Below are 26,546 nucleotides of genomic sequence, written 5' to 3' on the forward strand. Positions count from 1 at the left end.
ATATATAAAATTATGTTACTTGTCGCACCATGTGTTTCTGTTTTTCAAAGTTTTCTGGAGAATGATCCTAGGATCAAATACAACATATAAAATGTGTGATTTTTTGCTTTAGACAAAAAATCTTTATGATTAGAACAAAGAATGTTGACTACAACAAGGCAGGAAAATAAAGATCAAAACAGACACTGAGGAATAGCACACACAGCACAAAACACAGACAAACACAAACAGATGCCTATTAAACAGAGCCAATTATGTTAATAATGACTTTTAACCATTACTGTTGTTTCCTTTCTGTTTTTATTTCATTTTGCCAAAGTCTATTGTTCTCTGAACTTGATATAAATAAAAATTACATGTATGGAACAGAGACAAACTCATTAACAACGAGGAGTAAATATTGTGTTGCGTTTGTGTGCATGTGTTACAGTTTGGCTGGTCTGTCAGATTGGTTTAGTACATAACTAAACCCAGATATTTAGACAATTAAGTGATATTTAAAAACAGCCAACTGTTAGTTCTTTGGAGCATAAGGTACAAAATAGAATAAGAAATGCAAACGTTTTCATCTAGTCTAACTTTGGCCAGAATTGCAAAAGATGATTCAGTCTTGGAATAAAAACCATTTTAGGCTCAAGGGAAGCTTTAGCACATGAAGGTTTGTTGAGGGAAAAAAATAAATTCTTTACTTGTCAGTCAGTTGAGTTGATAAGAAGATAAGTAACCCATTCTGGAGGTAATTAAAAACAGCATGCAACACAGAAAGGATGGGATGAGAGAAGCTATGTATTATAGTAAAGCAAACTTCAGAAAGAGAGAGATGAAGAGTTTCAGGAACAGATGGAAATGCATTTTGAAAGACAAAAGGGTGCAAGTACAGAATAGACTCACCAAAACAGATCTCACGTTATGAAACATAGCTGATGTGACAACAAACGGAACAGAAACTAAAAAGCTATGAGACTAATTATGATGCTTTGTTATTTACAGCTATTTCTACTGGTTTAAGACTGACTAACATAAGATATTACAATACTCTTCCACTGATACCTGAGCCACTCAGTTAAGCACTAATTTAGTAGCAAAGCAAAAAGAGGAGCTGGCAGAAATCGACAAAAAATTAAACTGAAGGAGAGGAAAATACAGCTGAAGGAGAGGAAAATACAACTGAAGGAGAGGAAAATACAACTGAAGGAGAGGAAAATACAACAGTTCCCGCCACTCATTTACTAATTTTCTTTTCCTGGGTCACAGTGGCAACAAGCAAAGCAACATAGTTGTGATGTCCATGTCCTGGGCCGTGATATCTGGTTATTCTTGTGGGAAAGGGGGCTAAAAAAGGACATAATCCGACAAATGTGTTCTCTGTTTCAGCATCCCATGGCTGTGTATACAGCCAGAATATCACCAAAGGGAGGTGGAGTGGGTTGCACAAACCAAAACAATACGCTGAATGAAAATGAGGGCTGCTAATTTACAGTTGGGTCAGCAGTAGTAGCAACCCTTTCACATTAGGGAGTAATCTGATTAAAGTGTTTGTTTTTTGTTTGTTTTACATCCCTTAATCTCACTCTGCATTCATTCATCTCTTTCTTTCACATATTTTTATTTTCTAATTAGCTGTTTGCAGACACTGTAAATGTGTGTAAAAGATGCGGAGAGTAAGAGGGAAATGCAAGTATGCTGACATACCTAGAGGTGGGAAAAAAGATGATGGTAAGCAAGGGAAAGAGGAAGAGAAATGAAGGAAGGGGAAGGTGACTGTTTAGCTTTCAGTGTGCTTGTGTACATATTAATGCCAAAATGCAATTTCAACCAAATATGTGAGAGAAGGACTGAAAAATGAACGACGTGCTCATATAGTGTGTGTGTTAATGTGTCGTGCAAGTACATATATTATCAACAGATTATTGATCTTTAAACACTGGAGAATCAAATGATATTGGTTGTTTAGAGTTTAGAGGCATAGTTATTATAAATGTCTGAGGTTCCAGTGGGGGTGGGGCAAGAGAACACAATGTGTCAGTGTGTGTCCTTACAAAGACAGAAGCACAGTTGTGTGTTCTGCATGTGTGAAAAGGGTTGATATGTTCCTCTTGTGTTGTGAGCTTTTAGACAGCAGAATTTTCCAGAGTGGCAAACAGTGCCCTAATTTGAAACCATCAGTCACGCAAAAGGAAGAGTGAGCGAGACCAATTATGTGCGTGTGGGGGTGCATGTGCTTCATCAGGTTAGGATGAGATGCAATTTCAAAATGCAAGTTCAAAATCATACGTTAAAAGGCAGGAATGAGTTTTTACTAGTCACTTTTAACAGAGCGAGAGAGAGAGAGAGAGAGAGAGAGAGAGTGTGTGTGTGTGTGTGTGTGTGTCTAATGGACAAATACAACCCAGCACATAACACCCTGCCCCACCACCCCACCCTCTGCTTTCTTTGCCAAAGGCAAAACCCTGGCCCAATTTGACTAATTAAAAATTGCTGAGTAACATGCAAACACAAATGAAAAGCTTTTAACATACACACATACAAATGTGCATACTTGCACACTTTAGGACAGCTTTGTAATTGTCGGACTTGCATGTTGTGTGTGTGTGTGTGTGTGTGTCTGTGTGCGCGCAGATCTTCAAAGGCCATGCTTGCCTGCAGCCAAGCTTCCTCTGACATTTGAAGTTATGATCAAGGTATGATGCATATCCCTGCAGTGTGCTGAGTAACTGCTGACTCAGGATTGATCAGGACTCAGCATGTTTTGCACTAGAAACCAGTTGGACCAGTACTGCAGCAAAATGAACTATGCCTCGATGAGAACAGTACAGAGACCGTTCTAACCAGATCTGCTACACGGTACCAATTTTATTACATCAAAAATATATAAGAACGACATTTCCATGGCAACTATGCAGAAGTGTTACCTGTGTACAGTACAGTCTGAAATTATAGGTTGAACTGTTTTGATGAGGACCTTAAAGACTTCAAATAAAGCAGCTAAATAAACACTGGTTCAAAAAGAAAACTATAGTGGGTTTCCTTCAAAAACACAACTCAGTCTTCTATAAACTGGTCTGGCACTCAAACTGATTTAATAAGTGCAGACGTTGTACTGCAACCTGCAGGGAAGTAACAGTAGTAATACTGGAAAACAAACCGACTACAAACACATTTGTACATTGGAAAACATTCAGGACTTTATTGTAATCAACTAATATTTTCAAGTTAACCTGATTTATTTCTAAATTAACTCTTATTTTGTCACCACTTTAGAACTTAGAAACATGAGTTGTTCTAACTTGAAATATTTTGACTTCCAATGACGAGTTGAGCGATTCGTGGTCTAAAGAAGCAATTTTCTAAAGAAGCGAAACGGGCGCATTAGCAGACTTCCCAGCCTGCAATGTTTGAGAACTAAATCTCTCCACAAACTTTTCCCCAGCTTAATTTAAGGAGTTGAGTCAACTTTAGCAGCAAAGCATATCTCCGAAAACATTTTCTTTCAGTCTGTCAAAAATGGGCAATAGCAGGCAATGAAATCCAAATGTGAGGCTGAAATAAAGTTAATATAAAGAACATACATTTGTTTCTATTCACGTTGTCTTTCAAAACGATTATGATAATGTCTTGAATCATCAGTATGGAACAATCTCAGAATTAGGTAGAAATAAAAAAAAACCAGAACACAGGACTTTTAACAGCCTATTGGTTTAGTCAGTAAATCAAGGTCAGCTCACAGAGAAAAAGAAAGGAGATACAGCTAAACAATTTCCCTTTGGGATTCATAAAGAATTTTAGAGAGAAAGCAGAGGGTAAAGGGTGAAAAGATTGTTTGGAGAAGCGAGAACAAGGGTGTGGGGAGTGGCAGCAAATGGAGAGATCGATAAAGAAAGCGTGGAAGTGAACTGCAGTACTACAGCAGCAGAAGAGGGCTAAATTGTCTTTGGCCTCATCTACTGTAAATTTGCTTTCTTTGAGATCTTTTTTTTTTTGTTGTTGTTGTTACCAGAACTGCTGATGTCAAACAGGAAGCAAGCCTCGGACTGATGTAAAATTGATATCCTGAAGTCGGGGTTTACTGGAAAATGTGCTGAATTGAAAACACAGAGACTGAAACCACAGGCTTCAGACAGGCACACAGCCGCCATAGTGCGCCCAATTATGCGAAAGCTGTTCATTTGATAATGACACATAGACAGAGCACCTTTCGAGAACAGATGTGAGAAGAGATAGACGAGAAGGAGGTGACAAAAGCGAAGAAGGAAAGATTCAAAGGAGGAGAAAATGTTCAAGTAGAGGGCTGCAAAAATGAAAGGCTGAGCCTCCTGCAAGGCTCTACCTTCATGCATCATTTCCTCTATTTTTCATTCCTCTCTCACTGTGTCTCCACAATCTTTAATTTACCCTTCAATCTAATTTGCCCCTCCTTCACCTCCACTGACTCAATCCTTTGTTCACTGCATTCGCTCCTAATCTCCACTTCCCTTCGACCTGGCTGCTCTCTCACGCTCCTCTGCTCGTATTTCTCACTGTATTCCCAGGATGCTCTAGCTGTCTTTTACCCATTTCATTCTTCTTGACTTTAAGAAAATATATATTTTCTTTGCCTCTGTGGCAACCTCCCTTGAAGAATATTAACCTCCTATCTCTATGGGGCCTTTCCTCCTTTTAGCTTCCTCTCCTCTGTAATTTTAATGTGCCTCTTAACTGTCACTCCCACTTTTGGCTACCGTATCAGTGCCGGCCCACTCACATGTTTTATATATTACAGTTCCTCTCTACTTTCATTATAGCACTCAAATATATTTTGGCATTTCATCCTTGCCCTTCTGTCCTTGTCCCATTTCTTTCTTCTTTTTAATTTTCTCCTTTCTTCCCCACTCTTCTTCTTCTTCTACACAGCTGGAATTTTAACATTTATCTATAACTTTCCGGTCTGACCTAACGTATTTGCATCAGTACATGAATGCAATGGCAAATGTGAAGCAACACCAGCATGCAATAGGAAGTTATAAATCTACACTTTTATGCTCACTCAATATGAGAAAGCTAAACGTATGAAAAATCCTGAAGACCTAAAAAGCTTAGATGTTTTTTTTCTCTTGCTTAATTCTTCCATTCAGCAGCCGTCTCCTTCACAACTGCCCCCAGTCTAGCAGTGTCATTCACACATTTGTCTTTTCATGTTTTAAGGACACATTACCTCCCTTTATCATCTCAGTGAACATTCCTTCTTTAACCTCTCTCTTTCTCACTTTCAGATCATGTCAAACCTTTTAAGTTTGTTCTATTTATGGTTCCTTAGACCAGCTGAAATGTGGTAACTGGGGACCAACATTTGGTTAGAGAGAAACCAGGAACAGACACATTGTGTCCTGCAACAGCCCGAGTAGACATAGCTTTATTCAACTGTCACCTCACTCTTCTAGTCTAGCTTTTGTGCTACACAAAGAATGGGACCCCTGATCATGATACTGTCGGTAAACAGGTGATTGTTTGGTCTCTGTTACTCACATGACTAAGACTTCCCATCTCTCTCCATCTTACTGTTTATCCTATTTCTATTCCCTTTCGCCAGCTTGTCCTTTCCTTGTTCTCGATGTTTTTTTTGGCTATGTTTTCTCCTCACCCCTCTCCTCTTGATCACTTTCACTTCTGCAAACTTCTGTACTGCAGTATTCTCTTGCAACTGTGGGAGCACATCACTTCACTGACAGTTTTTCTTAAAAAAAAAAAAAAAAAGACTTGCAGGTTTCATTCTCTGCTTCTCCATAAGGTATTTTCTGCTCATCCCTCTCTGTCACTCATGTTTCTTCAGTACGTTCCGTTTCCCTTACCTACTTTATTCCTGACATCTCCTTTCTCACATTTTGTCCCAGATGTGATCTTGCCTCTTCCCTCCTGTTTCCAACTTCACCTTAGGGCCTCCCCTGCTCATCATTATCCCTCAACATTCCTCCCACTGTCCATGTCTTTGCCACTCTTCTTCGCGAACAGCGAATGAAACAAGAGCTCTCTGCACCCTTTGTGATTTTTCACTCCCTGTTCTCTCTTTTTGTCCTCCATGTGGTGATGCTCCCACCTACTCATCATCCCTCGTTCCCGTCAGACTCCTGATCACAAGCAAGAAGTGAAGTTTTGCAACTCTTTTCATCTTGACACTTTCCATGGTTTTCTTTTCGGGGAGGGTGTAAGCAGGAGATCTTTGTGTGTACACGTGTTAGACAGCAGCAGAGTCTTTTAGGCTTTCTGGCCTTTCTGGATAGCAAGCAAGATGGGAGGACAAGAACAGGGAGTGAAACCAGGATTTAGCAGCAAAACATATACGTAAATAGGATATGAAGTGTTTGTTCTAAAGGTTTGCCAGTGACTTTACTGCTTACAACTACAGCTAGAAACCAAACTGAGATAAATGCCCTACACAGCAGCCCAGGTTCCCCAAGTCACACAGTACAGACACTGTAAGGAGTGAATCTAGTTTGCAGCACTAAGTGTAAGAAACAGAGCTTTGGTAATGTAAGTGCAACTGCTGAGAGAAGGTCCTTTAGCTTTTCAGGTGACAGCACTAGCCAAAAATTAATTTAACCCCGTTTCTTATCTACCCCAAAATGCCTAAAGGCTAAACAGTGCAGGAAATTATTTCCATAAAATATTCAGTGTTTAGCTGCTAGTAGATAATTCAGACACTGGTGTGTTGTTTGGTTTGTGGTACTAAATACACCACTTTTCACTTAACTACTGGGACTACTGAAACTTTAAGTAGGTGGGAAAGGGAGGGGGAAAAAAAGCTTCGCAGCTGGAAGGACAGTGAGGAAATGTCAGTATTGTGTTTATTACCCAAATAAACGTGTGTGACATTATCCAGAAAGTGATGGAAAAATTACAACAAACAAAAATGTAAAGGTATATGAACACTGCAATTAGCGCTCTCTTAAGTTTCATCTTTAAAGCTTTAACTCCGAGGCCTTTTTGTGTTCAGCACTTAAAAATAATATTTGCATTTTGGTGAATGCATATGGTACAAGAGTCGGGCCAAATATGTTGAAGAGATGGCATGTTGTTTTTGGAAGAAAACCAAAAACCTGAGGCAGTATAAATTGTTTGTTTAGTCAACTGGCAACAATTAAATCTAAATTCAAGCCCAACTTATTTTTTATCTTTTAAAACAAGGTGAAACTGTGTAATTTAATAAGACCGCTATTCTACAGAGGGAAGTCTGCCATAAAAAGCCAGTCCATTTTGTTCTTCCCTGCTCCCCATCCCTCGAGGTGAAACCTGTACACAAAATATCTGCAGCTACTGTATGCGAGCTGCACATCGTCATGCACTGCACCTTGAAGCACAGCTTAGCTTGTGGTTGCTTAAGATCAAAGTGTTGTCAAACACACAGAACAGAGACTACATGGAGAACACTGAAGCTTTGAACAAAGTCCCATAGCACTGAAATAGTGAAGAAAATTTATTATTTTCATGAAAAAAATATCACAGTTTAACTTCTTACTGAGATGTCAGGCTTTGGCACACTACTTAGCACTGTTTGTAAGACACTTCTCAAAACATGCTACAGTAGAACAGTTTGCAATGTGAGGAAAAATACAACTCAACTTGGAACTTGTGCAGATTGTCATCGTTAAAACAATACAAAACCTGAGGCCTCCTCATTGCACAAAACACATGTCGAATATTGGCTTTAGCTCCAGCATCAGATGCTAAAGTCTCCGAAAGTGACAAACATAATACAATAATAACACCACTGAGAACACAAATGGTCCCTGGAAACATGCAGAACTGCTTTTTATCACCAACATATCAGTTTGATGAAATACCCATTATGATAAATGTTACCTTTTAAGAAGTCATTAATGCACTCGCGTTTAAAACTGCTTTTTAGATCATGTTTTGTTTTAGAGAAAATGCCAGTAGCCTCCAGCTATCTCAGCGATGGCTCGTTTCATGTCATCGGGCCAAGAAATAATGACTCATTCAGTTACTGTGCATTCTCACTTATTATGTACAGACCAACTTGCATGTGACTACGACCCCAGAATCAACTCGAGCACCCAGCATTTTGGTCACTCACCCTCAGGAATAATCACTGATTAGTCTCTGAAATTTATGCAGGGTTCAACAACAGGTGAGGTGTAATCAGTGTCCTATTGTATGCCATCACTTGTTTAAGATGCAAAGATAGTGAAAGGTTTATTCTGTAACTGAAAACAGATGTCACAGCTTGCTCCAATCTGTGGAAAGTGTTACAGAGCTCTTCTTGACAACACAATGTGTCAGTTCCTGTGAAAGATGGTCACACTTTGAGGAGAGACTACTTGTTAGGTATTTTATTTATAACTTTAGCATAGGACATGAGATTTACCTAAAGCATTTTGATTTAATTTGGGTCTTTTAGGGAAAATGTGCATTAGTTCTGATGAAATGTGTTAGCTTTAGTGCAGATTTACAAAAACTGCACAGTTTAGTTTAGATTTTGCCTCAGTGATATTTTCTTGGCAAAACTTTTACAGAAGACTAAAATGATTAACTGTTGACATTTATCTTAGAATTTCTCCTTGATTGCAATACATATGAATAATATGCATAAAAAGAAAAGATATCCAACTAAAGTAACATTAAATCTACGGCACAGTATACAATTATCTTGTTAGAAACGTCTGTGTGCATTGCTGTAGTTTGAGTTGCCCCCTTTTCATCTTTATTAGAAAATACTTCCAAAAAAACAGTGATGAGGAGAACAGATGATGCTCACTGATCACTCACTGTTTTCCAACAGGTCATGCGGATAAATCAACAGACATTTTGAGCAAGAGCTACAGTTTGCACATTCCACACATGCTTCATTTCAGACTTCGCATTAGCATTGTAATCACTTAATGCCGATGAGTCCATCTTTCCACATGACCTTTTCATTTAAGTTTTGCCTTTGACGAAAATGTCATAAATTACCTTTTTCAATGCCATTTGTATTTAGTCTCGTTTTTATTACGAGAAACAGGTCATCAATGGATATTTTTTGTGGACAAAATAACACTAAAGTAGTGTTTGTTCCATGTACTCCCAAAGGAACAGATTAAAAGCTGACATTCATATGACCCCAATTGCTCTCCATTGTTTTAAAAAGGCAGCAACACTGCCTGTGCCACCTACACACACCGATCAACTTCCATTTGTTAGTAAGCATGAGGCCTTTTGCAGAAAAAGAAAAAATTTAACTACAGTATGTCAATTGCCTGCTGGTCTACTGCAAGTAATCTCATAATTAACAGTGCAGTGCACAAATTCCAGTAAACTGTGGATCATTAAACGTCTGCAGGGTGTTTCATTCTACAAAGGACGTGAACAAAGTCCCCACACACACATACACACACTTCACCTCTGTAACCTTGCAAGCACTGCTTCACGCCCACAAGCCCAGTGACCCTGTCTCTTCTGTGTACTTGGGATTTGCTCCTGCTGGATTTTACCAGGCTTTTGTTTTTTTTTTTTTTAGTCCAACTGAATAACATTAATACCTCCAACCACACATGGCCACTCCAATGCATAAGGTGGACGTGATGCAAGCGTTCTATCATTCAGAGAATGACAGGACAATAAAAATCTGTATTAGAAAAGTAAAGAAAAACAGCACAGTGACAGTTTAATTACAATGCCTTTTATCTGCATGGACACAGTCCCCAACATGTTATTTTAAACAGAATAAACAACAGTATCAGCAGCACAGTGTTGTGAACAACCTATGTCTGAAATATCTCTGACCGGTTTCATTACAGTCCAATGCCATGCTGCGACGCTCATTGTAGTCTTAAATGTGCTGACTGAGCATCAGTGTCTCAAAGTAATGAGCAAAGAAAATTTGTCCTGAAGACTTTTTATATATCCTGCTCCCTTTGCACGTCACACTGTTCCTCCAGCAGATGGTCCTGGCAGGCAGATTCCAACTTTTGGACATTTAACAATGTGTCGTTTAAGTTTAAATTATGGTTATGTGTCAGTTTTAAAACATAAACTAAACATGGTCAAGAAGCAGACCAGCTGAATCTTTCCAACTCTAAAGCTGGAAAATGCGTATCGTAATTCATATTAGGTAATATTGACGATTGTCCTATTGTAATTTCTTTAATTGAGATACTGTGCATCTAGCGTATTCAGGTTTTTTACAGTTTCAAGTTTTTGTTCAGTTCTAGTTCAGTAAATTGAGCATTAATCATAACACTAGGATACATTATATATATATATATATATATATATATATATATATATACACACATATAATGTATTAATTAGATACATGTGAATTTCTGAAGTCTAAAGGAGTGGTGCATTTTTAAACCACTTTAATCTGATGCCATAATAACTCAAGGAACACAAGAGCTGGAGTCTGAAGAAAGCCACAATGTGGTCTGATAAGAACTCTTTCACCTTTTTATATTATATGTGGACAGCTTAACAGATAAAGCTGCCACATGCTGTCAAAGCAAAACATGTGGCCAAATGTCAGAGCGGTGGACTGGTACAAGCAGAAACTAGTCATTAGGGAAGATGTACGCAAGTAAGATGTTATTAAAGAAACCAAGTCAATTTGCGAACAGGTGTAGTGGTGACATTTACAAATTAATTTCTTTCAACAACATGAGCCGAATGTTATGATAATAATGTGGTGTGTTCATTAGTGAGCATTACAGTTATGCAAGCATGGAATTTACAGAGCTTATTGATAAAGTGGATAAAGTTTTACACGTGCCTTTGTTCTACATAAATGGATGTATTTGCACTGTACATGGAGTGTTTACCCAGAAGTGATGCAGACACTAAGACAGCAAAAGCTCAGAGGGAAAATATAAAGTATATGAAGTTAAGATGAACTACAGCAGCAGAGGGAATGAAGACAAGAAAGCAGCAGCTAGAACTAAGTGGAGCATGCAGGTAACATACATCTCCTGACTTCATTGTCACCATCACCACACCGTCTTCTGTATTGCTTTAAAGCATAAAGCTCTACTTAAAATTAGACACATCTCATTATTCTCACACACATACACACACTCTCTGGGAGCACAAAGACATGGAAGCACACACCTTATTACTTAAAATTAATGATAAAAAAGCCTCGATTTTCGAAACAGCCTTCCCTCGCTGTGCTATTGATCTAAACGCTATCCATGCGTCCTCTCTTTCACCCCGCTGTCTTTCTCCAAGCCCCTTCCTCATTCAAATTTCTTCAATAGCAGGAGGTGCGTGACAAAGTGAAATTCAAACTGCCAATCCTATCTTATCGCAGAAGAACACCGATAAGAAAATGCCATCTTGCTTTAAGGGAACATTCATCAGAACTTTACTGCTTCTTATTTTTTTTCCTAGATTGTCATCAAATGTCTGCACACAACAAACAGTTATTCTACATTTGAATGTTTGTAGTGAGAAGCAGCTGAGATCGGGAGCCCGTGCTTGATTCTGTTTTAATTGACAATTAATGAATCCAGACATTAGCTGATCCAAACACCTGGCTAAGGGCAAGCTATAATTAAACTCATTAGAATTAGAAAAGAGACTTTTGTTCTCAATCAGTCATTAAAGCAGCCAAAACACAAAGCAGTCTCCCAAAGTCATTTCTCCTTCTCTCAACCCCCCTCCCCCTCCTCTATTTTTTAATGGTTTGCCAAGCCTCTAAACTGCACTCTTTCCCTTGCTTTCCTCCATCTTCAGCGCTTTTATCTTCGTCATGATGTTCCATCACTCCTCCACTTCTTCGTAACTTGGCCCGCTGACTCCTGAAGTAAACAAGTTCAACGCTGCAACAATTCCTAACTCTTCGGACACGAAGGCTCTCAGGCTACACTTCTCATGTTTAAAAGAGTTTTCTGTCAGTCAAAATCCTACTCAGGGAGTCCACACATGCTGCAGAGGTCTACACATTGTGTTTGAGTGGCGTCTGGCTCGTCTTAGAGACCAGAATATCCTGCCTCTCAGTGTTTTATCAGTTCACTGGGGCAGAAATGCGTTCTAAAATATTAAACAGTCAATGCTAAACCCAATCACGGGTTTCACAAAGAAACTGTATGGTTATTCAGTCAGAACAGTTGATTCTCGATAAATATATCAGCAACATTATCAACACTCTGGAATATTTTCATAAAAATGCCACACATCTTAATCTAGTATTTCTTAGGCCAAACATTCACATACCTGAAGTCCATTAGTACCAGACTGTGATTTAATTAGATCATATCAATCCATGAAAATTATTTTTACAGTCTGCTGACAGGAGAGCAAAGTACTTATCCAATTATCTCTGTAAGGATGATTTTAGTTCTTTGACAGACAGCTGGGTGGCAGCTTCTGTGAAAATTCCTATTTTACGCATTTGTATGATGCTCTTATCCAGAGCCACTCGGAGTGAGCAGTGGTAGAATAAGCTTCAGCTCCTCGATCACAAATATTACTACATTTTAAAAATGGAGGTAGAAGAGAGACTTTAAAAAAAAAAAAAGTTAAGAGCAAATTAGAGTGAGCCGAGGCAGAAGACGAGGAGGCAGAATATGATTCAGTGCATAGAAGGTGATTTGAGGTACTTTTGGAAGGAATAGGCTTTTAGCTTATAACTGAGGACTGCCTTTTTCACCAGTGGCAAAGTCATTTCACTTTTTGCCTTTTTGTGCTGATTCATTGTGGCCCACAGGCTTCCAGTGTGTAAAAACCCCCTGAAATTCATAATTGTAAATAATCCCATGCCAAACTGTGTGCTACAGTGTCACATTTCCTTTAACATAGCTGCTTCCTGAAGCCTTGAAGGAATAACTTCTCTGCAAAGAAGGTCTTTGATCAAGGAGCTGCTGTGTGAACTGCAGACTTGTTCTAATTTTCTCTAGTCAAAACAGCCCATTAACACAGCTTGCAATCTAAAACCACAGCAAATGTACTGCATGCTGTACAATGCATCACTGTGGATGTTCATTTTTGCTAGAAGAGGACTGGTTTTGTGGACCCCGTCACCTGTCCTTTGGACCAAAATTTGGCAAGTTTTCCACTTGCACAAGACATTTTAAAGTAACACTTGAAGCTTTGTAATGACAGGACTGCCAAGAAAATTGATAGTTGTGATATTTGCTCAGCATTTTTCAATTATTGATGAGGAGAGATCTGCAATTCATCACCAGCACCTTCCTAAAGAGAAACTTTCCATATAGTGCATGAACGTTTGCTTCATCCAACAGAATGTAAAACCCAACCAAGAATGAAGCCTAAAGGGGACGCTATAGGGCTGTAAGACCTTTTTTAGCTTTGCTTTTCTTTTTATTGCCTCTGAGTCCAAATCGATCTACTAGTAGTCTAGACCTGGTGATGAAATGCCACTCTTAAAGGCTTTGTCCAAGACAGCTGTAAACATGTCACCTCTGCTGGCCTTCTGACTCTGTAGGGCCTCAACAAGATCTCTGTGAATGTCTCAATTGGACGGCTGTTATGGTCGTTCAGCTTTTGCAGCAAACAGGAACATTACACGCTACTTTGGCTCAACAGCTACATCAAATGACTTTACTTTCTTCTCATGTCTGACATGTTTATGGGACTGTTTGCCTTATAATTTTACCTAAGTGTGTACATACATGCTTATATGCATTTGCACTGTAATTTGGAAGAAGGGTAATTGTACTGTGGCACTGAGCCTGGTACTTAGTGCTGTCAGCAGCGGAAGGAAGAACAACAGCAGGAGCAAATAGAAGAGAAGGGGCTGTGGGTGAAGAGGCAAGTGAGAGATTTTTACAGTACATACTGTAACAGTTAGCAGAAATCTGAAGAGTGAAACAGACACTTCCAGACTAATGCTGAGCGTGTGGGGACTGGTAATACAATTTTATATTAGTGCGAGCATAGTAAATGCAGATATACCCCTGGCTCAGTGTGAGAAAAAGAAACTGTCTATTGTGCTGTGCTACTGGGCTGCCAGATGTTGCAACTGAAACAAGCAAATCCAGCTGTCAAATAACCAGCCAAACTCATAAGGAGGTGTGACGGCATTAAAAACAGAAAACAAAAACACCTCCAGCTCCAGCATTTCCGGTACATAAAAAAAGAAAACTGTTCTGCTGTTCGTGAGCAGAATTGGCAGCTCTATTGAATCACATTTTCCTCCAAGGTTTTCATGCCTTTTTAAGACTTCAAGACGAATGCATTCACAGGTGTAGTCATCACATATTAGCTCATGGAGCAAACTACTGCTGCATTTACTGCTGCCCTGGAGATGAACTGTTTGGAAAGTGTTAAATCCTAGAATAGACGTGGCGAGTCGGTTGGGAGAAATTGAGAATGGCGTTTCATTTTGTCTGTTCATTTAAAAATGTTTGAGCACAGAGATCAGAGCCATTCAAACTGAGCATGATTCAGCTGCAACTTTCCTTCACACTGTGAGCCCCATGTTAAACGGGCCACTGTAAATCAAACAGGTCAGATGTGATATTAAATTTTTTGGATTAAAAAAATAAATAAAACATGTTTACAACGACTCAAGTGTTCTCTACGAACTCTTAATTAAAGGAACAAATAACTAAAACCCCCAATGAGCGGCATTATTGCATCAATTATCAAGGCCGATAAGCGCCATCTGTTTATTTTCAATTAACAATCTCCAAGCATAACCTAAGACACCAGGATGAGGATGTCAGTGTCAAAGTGAAAGAACACGTTTATTCCTACACTGTGCATAAATTTGTTTCATTTTGTTTGTTCTTGCCTATTATATGACAATGAGAGTGCTGGAGTGTGTGTTATTTGTCTTGTAGGCAGACTGCATTAATGTTTGTGCATGTGTAATGGGTGATTAAGACCTGAAGCCTTGAGTGTGTATGTGTATGAGCTAGTAAAATCAATTAATCAGTGTGTGCGTGTGTGTGTACCGACCCTTAATTAAAAACTCCCACTTGTGCCTGGACCCTACTCTGTGTGCATATGCATGTGGAAGGAAGTCTGCATTTGTATGCGCGTCACTGGTGCTGATTTCTTAATATTCATGACTATGCATGGGAACTTGCACAACACCACTTCTCATACTCCGTGCTGCATCTAACTGTGGTATAGTCTCACTTTTTTTTTCTTTTAAACAAACACATTGTGCTGCAGTTTTAACAACGGCTTTCTACAGTTTTCTGTAGATGTTCTACTCATCAGAAAGCAACAGCACAGGCCCAAACCTAATCAACGCGCAATTAACATGCATTCTGGCTTCTGAGTCAAAAATATTCTAGAGTTACTCATTTTCCTGACTGCACCTGAGGCCAGCAACAGCTCCTGAATGTTGAATGGTCATTAATGTTTCTGAATTAATAAATGCATTAATGTTCAAAGTGTGCTTCAAGGCAACATGTTGAAGAAGATAAACCAAGAGCAAGAGCACGGTCTGTCTGCATGTTAACTGCGTTTATCTTTCATTTCTATGCAGGTTGTGTATTGGATGCTGTGCTGCCTACTCTCAATACATGCCTTTAATTGCTCTCTTTGGTTTTCATTTGTACTTGCAGCCTACACCTTCACTTCTGAATTCTGTTGCAATGTCTCATTCTCACTCAGCCATGACTTTCCCAGCCATTCAAGGTGTGATTTTGGAAAGTTACTCACTCGTCAGTGAAATCACTCATTCTACGCCTACATCATCTGCAGCTAAACAGCACTTCTGTTATTCCATTTAGATAAACCAAGCATGCATGCTACACGTTCACATACTGCTGTGAACTGAAAGAATGAACTTCAGCTGACCCAGACATCATACCCATCTCCTACTCACCCAACTAATCAGATTTCACACCTTCAGCAAGGTTATCACCTTCTCTTCATCCCTTCCCTACCCTCCTGTGTTTCCAACTCTCACTCTGATCACAAATTAAAATTCAAACAGTCGTCCAGACCACTACAGGGGAGCCCGAGTGTGTATGTGTTTTGTTTTAGAGGCTTGCTACTAAACCCAAGCCGAGTTCCTGCCAAAAGAGTGACTTAAATACATAAAAAAAACGACAGGAAGTGAATATGAGGAACAGAAGAGGATGAACAAAAATAAAGAAAAGGAGAGTGGGTACTGAAAGAATGGAGTGGAACCAATCAGCCAATGAGGAAGCTGCTGTGAAAATGCCATATATTCTGCTTTGAAGTTAGCTATACATTACACACAAACACACACACATACACCAACGCAGATTTCTTCACACAGTACAGTGGAAAAAAGTCTAGCTACCATTTTTTATCTTTTAGTGATCTCTTATGTCACAGTGTCAGTTTGAATTTGTACATTTACCGATATGTTAATACCTTACTCTGGTGGAGCATCCATATCTTCTGGCAGACTTAAATGAAATGAAACTCATTATCTATCCATTATCTGTAGTTAGAAGAAGCTACAAGTGCCTTGCCTGTAGCCACAAAACTGGCAAACTCCAAACAGGCAGAACATACTCTCAATCATGTGTTAAAATCAGCTGGTGATGAAAGCACAGATTCACTTTTAAGTGAAATAAGTTCCATTTATTCTAATGTTTGTATTTGTCATCATTTTGGTTGGATGTTCATCTCCAGCATCACCCAGTATTTCTCGATCCCCTCAAATGTGTCGCGCTCTTTGCTCTTGTCCCCCCAGTCTGCCTCCCCCTTCCACACGCCTCCCCTTCACCCCTCACTTCGTCACAGCTGATTCACAGCCGTTTAATCCTGATTATGACTTCAAAGTCCCAGTTGACACCATCCAAGTCGAACTTGCTGTGCGCGTACATGTGTGTCTAAGATAGCGAGGCGCTGATTTGGGCTATAAACACGTCTGCTTTGTGTCTGTCACAAGATATTGTGTTGACATGTCACTTGAGTGCGTGTTTCCAGCATGATAGCAGAAACTTAAGCAGAAGTGGCAGTTACAGTTAGTAAGTCATGTTTGTAGCTACAACACTACAAGTATGTGTGAGATTCTTGGTTGTTCTGTTTGGTAAGTTATTGTTTGTGCACTTTGTGTATGTGTTCAAGTCAAGAGCTCAATGCTTAAATGCTTAAATGCTATTTAATACTAGGCCCAATGCCCTCTGTCATTTTAACAAGTCTGGCCTTCATTCGCCTTATATCCTCTGGACTTCATGCTCTTCTCACCTGCCAAAACACTTACTTGTGGCTGTAAAACTCCTTTTGTCTCTCTAGAGTTGTAAGAGGCCTGGGATATATGCTTTGCTTCGTTAAAAACCCTCTTCTATCCAGTATAGAAAACACACAATCCTTACAGCTCAACTTTCTTTATACACAGTGAGAACAGAGGCACAATTTGATTCCAATCTCTCCAGTTAATCTGATAATGCTCCTACAGTATATTTTAAAAGGTTTACTTTGCATTCATTTGTTTATACATTGTATTGTATCATGAGGTTTCTTTGTCCATGTGTGGATATACAAAGAACAAGGACACCTTTCAGCACACAAACACAAAATCTGCCTATTTTCAAGTGTTCTCTGCTGCACAAAGTGATGACGCTCCAAATAGATAGCAAAAGAAAAAACTAGTCACTTATTATGGGACAAGACACTGCTTATTAAAATTGATAATGAAAGACACTTTTTTGCATTATGTACTACAGTGCTTCTATTCTTTTTAAATCAGAAAGTCGCCATGCAGTACATAAACCTGTCAGCGTGAGATGAAAAGCTATGACTTGTGTGCCTGTGTGTCTTTAAAATTTTAATGCCTTCAAGACTTTAAATTGAGGCAATTTACATCAGATTTTGTTGGTCTCGTCAGACTTTTAGAGTCAGCTTTACTCTCGCGGCTCACGCCACTAAACAAGTGGTAAACAAGTTTGACTGTCATTTCTGTTATTCTTCCTGTTCTTTTTATTATTTTCCGTCAGTGTCAGCAGACATCATTGTCCTCGGCTTATTTGTCGTCTTTATCCTGTGCCAACTTTGTCTCCCATTCCTCCATTCATCACTGCATCAGTTATCAACCCGCTCGTGCAGTCTCACTATCTCTAATGGGATTTACCATTTTCTTGATCTTTAATTCAATTTCCTGAAAAAAGCTTTTCCAGGGATCAAGTAAACACACGTAGAGGTACACACAAACATGCGTGCAATCATATCCGCACACACCTAATTACAGGACTGTTCGTGTGGTTAAGTGCCATGCAAGTGGTTGTTTAGAGGTGTGAAATGAAGAAAGAGATGGACAGATAACCCAGCCCCCCAGAGAAGCCGGAGACACAAATTGGTGTGTCATTTCATGTGAGAGAGTGTGTACATGACTACATGAGACAAAAAGTGTCTGTTAGTGTGCGTGAGTGTGTCTAAACCGCTTATTCCTCCCGCTGATAAGTCAAAGATGAGACGGATTTCCTGTCTCTCTTCTTTGTAAATGCTGAGTGAATGATCCAGGATCAGTGCCTCTGCCTAGTCCTGCCTGAGAACCCGACGCAAAGGTCAGACAGAGTCATCTCCAGATCAAAAGGGAAAAGGGTTCATCCTGATAGCACACACCTCACAGTGACTGCAGTGATGGGACAGGCAACAATTCAAGGCAACGGAAACAGGAAAAAAATGGATTGCCAGATTATATTTATAGCTTAAATTAACAAATGAACTAGTTTCCAACAAATGCTCTGAAAATAAAAAAAAGCCGTTGAAATGATTCTTTCAAACTTTGCTCAGTTGAGAATGTGTCTTCATTTTGTAATGCAGCAGCCTTTTGTTAGAGGATGAATACGTTTGTCACTCAGCACAATGGACTTCGTTCACACAAGGTCTTCATTTCTCTTACTATACGTTTACTGGGAGAACGTGAGAAAAATATTAATGAAACGTCCTGATTTCATCTGAGCTTAATGTGGATGTAAATTTAGTCTTCAATGCCTGGATTAAAAAACAATTGATGAATCACTAATTCAGCAATATAAATAACAGCTGCAAAAGGATTGACTAACAAGAAGCTTTTAAATGAGTCAGGAGGTATTAAAGAAAGAAGGTAAATAAAAGCAGACCATGGGAAATTGTGCAAGCAAGTCAGTGAGCAGTTCAAGGAAGGCTCATGTATCTGAAAACAACAGATACTGTACACATGAGAGAACAAGAAAGAAGACAGTGCTCGTGAAGGAAGACCAAGGTCAGACAGATAAAGAGGTGGAAAGCATGACAGAAGGGAAAAAGGAAAAGAAAGTCTAAGAGTTGTTTACTTGACAGGTAGAGACAGAAATGAAAGTGGTTGTGTATAATAAAAGAGTTAGATATGACAGTACAGGGACTGGGAAATGTGGTGCTTGGCCAGACAGGCGTGTACACTTGTACACAGATTAACAAACACACACACACACACTTTAAAACGAAGACAGCACAAAGGGTGGGAGGAAACAAACGCTCCATTATGAAGACAGATTAGTGTCCTGATGTGCCAAGTTTTATTCAATTGTACCAACATATGATGCCAAGATTATATCTTCACTGTCGCTACTTTGAAATACAATACAGTGAGATTAGTTTGTTCTGTTTGTGTATCTAAAAGTTATGAGAGTTTGACAGGTCCGATTGATTTTACCCTTATTTCTGCTACAATGACTGGACAGCACTGCTCATAATCTGTACAAAGTGCAGAGTCAGGGCTTCTAAATACACAAAATTCATAAGGAAAGCTAGCGCACACTTTCTAGTTATAATGTTTCTTTATATGAATTTGGCTTAACATGACAAATCAGAAATCAACATATTTGATGACTAATCTGCATGAGGCATTATCCCATAACTGCTTTAAAATGATGCACTTGTACAATTTAGGGTGTGTTTAAGTTAAAGCGATCCCAGCAACTTTAAATGTTAAATTAAGCTTATATTAAATTTTCCCTGATGGTCAATTTAAAACATTTTGATCCTTAACAGACAAAAAAAAGACAGTTTCAGCCAGCTAACGGTAGCTTCTTGAGCCGAGTTAAAACGCCTTCTGGCGGACTTAAATATTTCCAGTTGAATTGGTGTAAAACAAGAACTTTGCCACAGGCACTCGATGGCTATGTTAATTTCTTAATTTATTAGCTCAGTGTAAGGAGAGTGCTCTCTAAGTGCTAGTTGTCACTACCAAGAATGTGCAACTGCCCGTGTGCACTACAGACAAACATTTTCTTCACGTCAAATCAAAGATCTACTGTACTTTGTTGTATCATGACTCTGTAAGCCATTAAACAAATTGACAAAACTGCAGCCACATATTAAACCAGTGGGAGGAGAAAAAAAAACCAACACAAAACATGGAGTTACGAGGATGTCAGCCTTGAGCGTCGTATCTCTGTGAGCAGACCAAAGCATTAACAAGCTTTGGATTTGTTGCCAGTGCTGTGGCTTCTTATTGGTAACTCTCCAAGGCCACAACTCACAAACACACAAACAAGGAAACACTGAAACCTCAATTGTTTTATGCTTCGTTTGGGCTTTGTGTTCAGTGGCCACCTTCACCACATGAATGTGCATCCTCAAAGGGACAGAGACAGGGAAAGATAAAGGTTAACGATCTCACGTTAAGTCAAGTGACGCACTGGATGATTCATGTTCACGTCAAACTGAAGTCACATCACAAACTATTGACTTCAACCGCTTTTTTTTTTTTTTAGGGCAGCACAGTACAAAATGTCCCCAGTAATAGGAAACTTTCAGTCAGTTCGGTTCTATAATACATGATCCAGGTTCTCAGGAACCATCTGGTCTTCACGGCAGAGAGCTAATTAGTTATAGATTTAAACGGGTTGATGCCAGGTGGAGGCTATTAACTAGTTGGTACTGTAAGATGGACGTGTGGGCTCTCAGCGTGCATTAGTGTGTCCTGCGTAATGTCTTTTTTCAAGATGATGTGATGCACCATTATAAAACTGGAAAACACGAGGAGGGAGGACGAATAGAAAGTGAGGATGCATCTCAGATGGTTATCTGGCTGCTGAGGAGGAATGGGGTTCACTGCCCCTCCACGAAGACGACACATCACAACAATTGTGTAAAACGAGTCTGAGCATACTTTGACAGGAATGCCATTGTGAGACAGTGACAAGGACACAAGTGCTTGGATGTTTTCACTCCAGGACGTTAAACCCAATTGGCAGACTTTACATTCAGCAGTGTCTGAAGAGAAGAAAAAGCTGTCAGTTTTGCACACATTCCAAGGAGCTGCCTTGATTTCTCTCTACCAGCAGCTGTACTAAGAGCAACAACTTTCATTCATGACCAAGGTTTCTCACAGCCACTTGATTTCGGAACACGCTTCCCCGATTGGTCATTTGTCCGTAACGGAGCTGAGAAGTGTTTCAACTGCAGCCACTGGAGGAGAGGTCCATTAGGATCACATCCTAAGGTTCATTTACATAAACCACAGTGACGAGAACAAAGAACATTGTCCACAGGCCCATCAAGTCTGGGCTAACATCAAACACTTTCTCACTCTATTAGAAGGGAAAATTAATCTATTAAATCTGTGCTGACAGTTTGTAAAGTGCAGCCCAAGTTAAATGAAAAATTAGAGTTGAGAAGACTAATTTGACTTGCAATTTCACCTCATTATGATTAATTCAAAACAGACTGAGGAATTTTTATGACTGAGCTGATAGAAGCTTCAGTTCCACTGGCTAAACCATCCTTTTTTTTATCATGGCCTCCATTTCCAGCTTATTACAGGTAGGAAACACGACAAAACAAAACAAAAAAACATCCGATTTAGATACAATTATAGTACAAATATACCAGGGTTATGTTTGCCTTTTAAAATACTGCTACTGATCTATAGATATGTCACACCCCCAAATTAATTTAAATTAATTGGTTAATTTAAAATTTAATTTAATTAACCACAGCTGACATTCATTCTCAGTTCATTTACACCCCTGTTATTACACAACAGAAGTCGGATGTGAAAGTGCTCTCTTTAATTGGAGTGTTGCAGAAAATAAAAAATAAAATAAGCAGCAGTTCTCATTTTTCTCCTCATCTAACAGATTCACAGAGAAAACAATTTAAAAAGCAGTTAATGGCATTTCAGCTTTCAAATTGTTGTTACTGGGATTTAATGACTGGAAAACGTTACACTATTAGAATACAAACTTGTTTCACTGCCTTTCACTATAACAACAGTAAAAACACCAGGTACTCTCAACTGCCAACAACTAGTTCACTTGCCTGGTTTCAACCTAAAATCAAGTCCTTTATTTTCGGCTACCATTAACCTTGCTCAGGGTTATTTCATGGCCCGTGGCAAACTAGCACACTATGTTGTAAATTTTAATAATTTTAAATGGCTAAAACCTCATGTGGTACTTGGAAGACCTTTGGAAACAATTGCAGCTTCGGGGTCTTCCTAGATAAGTCTATAAAACACAATATGGACAAAAAAGTGAACGAGTCGGAATACTTTCTGAAGTTAGTGTAGCTCAGGACAGCTTTCTCCACAATGTGCTGAGGAAACGTGTTATGAGCTCCCTGCATGTGTTACAGACTCAGCCAAACAGTAAATTTTTAATTACAGAGTGAAAATTGAATGTGCAAATGTGCAAATGACCTGTCTGTAAAGCAGAAGAAGTAAAATGAGTCTGTGCCTCATTCTCATTTAATTCAACTCAACTGGCCTTATAAAATGTCAGCTATCCATTAAAGCGTGGCTTGCTGAAGAATACCATATTTCTGTTTTTTTTTTTTTTAATTGCTAAAATCCAGGTGATTTCAGATTGACGGTCACTTTATTTTTATTTTTTACAGGTGGTTTCTAACCAAAAATGTAAAATATGATTATATAATAAACACATTTAATTAATAAGCCAATATAGATAAAAGACTATGAAATTATCCAATTCACAACATCATTAGCATATATGACAGGTACCTGAAGAACCTCTGCAGCTCACTGCCTGGTAACAACCCTTTGTATGAGCTGATCGTGTTTAGTTCAACCTCCCTCAAAATTAGACAAATCTGTCTTTTTGTAAACATGTACTGTATACTGTAGTAGTTTCACACACTGATAGGACACCACTTCACTTGTACTCTTTCACTCTCAGTTTCAACTGGATCACATCATCAACCATCCTGGACATGCGTGAACAGTTTTTAATAGGCACTTAACAAGCGACCCACAGCAGGCCACCACACAGAGAACACCATCCAATTCATACTTCTGATGTCAAGAAATACCCCTCATGTCAAATGTTCAGGGTCTGAGACGATTACCCTACTTCCCAACTAGACAACAAAGCATTCTGACATAATCTCCTGAGATTTCTATGAGCTCGAGGTGTCACTGTTGAAAAAAACATGAAAAAGAGCCACACAATGCACCAGCACCATCAAGCACAAGTGGCTGATTGTCCTACCTTGACCCCTCGCACTCTGAACTCAGCCAGGGCTCTGCTCATCTTTGAAGATGCTGTCGGCAGGTCCTTCCCGCTGGCGATGACTTTTACCAGCAAGGAGTCATAGTGTGGTGAAATGACGGCACCTTGGAAAGCCGAGGCGCTGTCTAGACGGATGCCCATGCCTTCACCGCTGCGGAAGACCTGGTGGAAACAGGGTTGAAGAGAGGGACTTCATATAATATAAATATGTAATGTAAAAGAGTGTGTTTAAGTAGATGCAGATGAACTGTAAAAACAAACATAATAAACACAATTTGTCTCACTTAACATTCTGAAGATAAAGTTGGAATTGTCAATTGTTCCTCAACACTAAGTGCATATAATTTGGATGCAGGGCAGTGTAAAATTATAACATTTTATCATTTATCATATACAGTATTCCCGTAGATTGTGCAGTAAAAAGCACCAGCACAGCTTAAGGTTTTCTATGTTCATTAGGGATATTATTGTGACATCCTACACTAGTAATTTCAGTGAATGTATATTTTAAGACACTATTCAGATACAAATATTTACAGTAACTCAATCGAGCAACTGCTGTTCCGCTGTAATTCATTTAATTTATAGCAATTAGGAAATAATTGCCGAAGCAACTGCAACCCAGTCTTGTTCCAGATCGCTCTGAACTCAAACATTTTCCATCACAAAAAAGTTTGATGGAATGTTTGATGGGAAATTCAGACCTTTTTCTTAAAAGCCCAGCGCCACAAGTATGCGGATGATTGCATGTCACTCAATGCGACAGCATCCACAGAAATGATTTTGAATGATGTCAAATGACTATGATTCAAAAAAGGAAGATTATGTCATTTTGCTATATTAATAAATGATTGTGAGTTGACAGTTTCAGTGCAGTGATGCAGAATTTTAGTTTTCCTCCATTTCATTGCTTCTATCTCAGCACTATTCACATCATTTGTTAAAACCTTGTTAGTGCACTGCAGCACATGAATGCAAAGCATCACATCTAATATGGGCCAAGAGTGTAAGTAACTTAACCTGCTCCTGGAAGGTAGTAAAAGCAAGGAGCTGATGAGGGGATGAGGTGAGAAAACAAGCATGACATGAGTGAGAAACGGAAAGTCTGGACTGTTCCAAACCACATGGCAAGAGAGCAGAGAGGGAGGAGAGGAGATTTGAAGAGGAGAGTGAGGACTGTTTAACACTACAACATATGGAGCCCCTCGAGGCCTGGAAGAGAAAGAGGAGTAGAAATTATAATTATAACAATGTTGTGCCACACTGGTGATATGCTAGTAATATTTTCAGACAATGTAGATGTGCAGAGCTGCCAACATTTATGACCAACAATATTTTCTCAAAGGCTTTCTGCTCTTTACAGTTTTACAGCTTCTGTAATCTAGAGTGATTTTACCCCTTTTTTTCTTTGAGCAATTTTTTCATCCAATGGCTCAAAATAATGTTAGCACGGTTGCAAAAAATATTGTATAGGATTATGAGATGACAGATGGCTTTTGGTAAAAAAAAACGAATGGATCAATCTTATTGTCTTGTTACAGAACCGAGGTATTAATGGAAACATGCACCAAAATGTACACAGAAACACGCACACCCCTTAAGCATCATAAGGAACTGTATGCAAAGAAATAGAAATAGAAATGTCCTTCACTAGTTCTGATCTTTGACATTAAATGAGCACCAAATCAGATGTGACTGTGTATATAAAGCTGTAAAAGTATAGGATGTTGGATTAAAGGAAGCTGTCGTGAGTATCGCTGCCCACGCATGCTGCTCCTGCACCTGTGCCACATGAGGTTTTCAAGGCTCAAAGTCCCAATCTCCAGGTAGTGATTTTCATAAAACCTGGCACTCCCCTTTGATTTTAAAAGCTTGAGGCCGGCCATCAGCACTACAAGCTCCACTCACAGTTTTGATGTGAGTAACTCATGGTGCTGGCTTGTCTGCGTAAAATGAATGATTTAAATTCAAACCCGATTATAACAGAAGAAAAACAAACTGGTGATGTGAAATTGCAGTTTATTATTTAGCTGAGCTTCAACAGCTGTGTCTGCACAAAAGGTTTCATGAAGAAAGACTAGTTTTTTACTCAATATTGACCGATACATTTCAGGTGGTGACTATTGTTCAAAACACTCTTGCTTTAGCAAATAACCTCAGTCTCTACAGGAGGGCGCTTTATTCCCCTCCACTTTTCAAATACTGAAACTGTTGGCACAATAGTCATAGTAAAAAACAATGACTTGGGTGGCTGACAGTAATGAAGTGATCGTGAAGCATAGTAATTGCAACAGGCTCAACTTAAGTAAAACAAGAAGAGTGTATCCAACTTCAAAATTGAAAACATGTGAAAACTGAATATGGAGTTTGATGTAAAAACAAAAATATTAAAAAGTAACCAGTAAATACCAAACAACAGCCTTTATTTACTCTGTGCTGATGCCATGAAAAGTGCCCTATAAACCTTCTCTATGCCCCTGGTTAAAATCTATATTGTTTAACCTTCTGTTAATCTGGCTTTTTTGGGGGGGTGGGCCACATGTTAAAATGCTAAATATTGCTCACAAGGAAACTGATGCTTCCTTTAACATGGACAATACAGCCACACAAGCTGAGGGCATGTTTGTGTGGCTGCTTAGTAGCCACATTGGATAATGATCATTAAAAACTAAAATGCCCAGTGAAACAATAAGAATTAATCACACTTAGCTAAATGTTAATCATATAAATTATATATCAGTATTTGGATGTTATGAGTGCTAGTGATTAAACTTGATAGATGTTTTTGTGTTTTCTTTTGTTTGATATTATCAGACACAATTTGCTTGTGAGACTTATGTATTTATATTATCAACCTATTATATACCCATTATATATTACCTATTATATTTATTTCCCATAAAAGGCCTGAAAGGTACACTGTAAAGTATAACTTAAGGCTGTCGAGTCTCTGAACTGGATCAAGACAAAGAAACCTAAATACAGCAAATACATTTACATCAATTAAGAATAACACACTTCAAAATGCACTGGAAAGCAATGAGGTATAAATCCCGCACATGTGCTCACACAAACCATTTTCAGCCCTGAAACACGGGCAAATGTTGTTTTGAATTGAATTCCTAGCTGTAAACAATCTTGTCCTGTTGGTGTCAGGAGACTAATCAAACATGCAGCAAGACAGATGTT

General features: G+C 38.9%; 1 protein-coding gene across 2 annotated transcripts in view; it reads right to left on the minus strand.

The window, feature by feature from the left end:
* The window catches only part of pcxb (pyruvate carboxylase b), a 224,576-nt gene that overhangs the window by 103,048 nt on the left and 94,982 nt on the right, over positions 1-26,546 (minus strand). For both annotated transcript variants that reach the window (XM_026353535.1, XM_026353536.1), the window contains exon 12: positions 23,337-23,519. In XM_026353535.1, coding sequence (XP_026209320.1) covers positions 23,337-23,519 — 183 coding nt within the window. The remainder of the gene's footprint in view (positions 1-23,336; positions 23,520-26,546) is intronic.

The sequence above is a fragment of the Anabas testudineus genome, chromosome 18 (assembly GCF_900324465.2).
Source record: "Anabas testudineus chromosome 18, fAnaTes1.2, whole genome shotgun sequence".
NCBI classification, from domain to species: domain Eukaryota; kingdom Metazoa; phylum Chordata; class Actinopteri; order Anabantiformes; family Anabantidae; genus Anabas; species Anabas testudineus.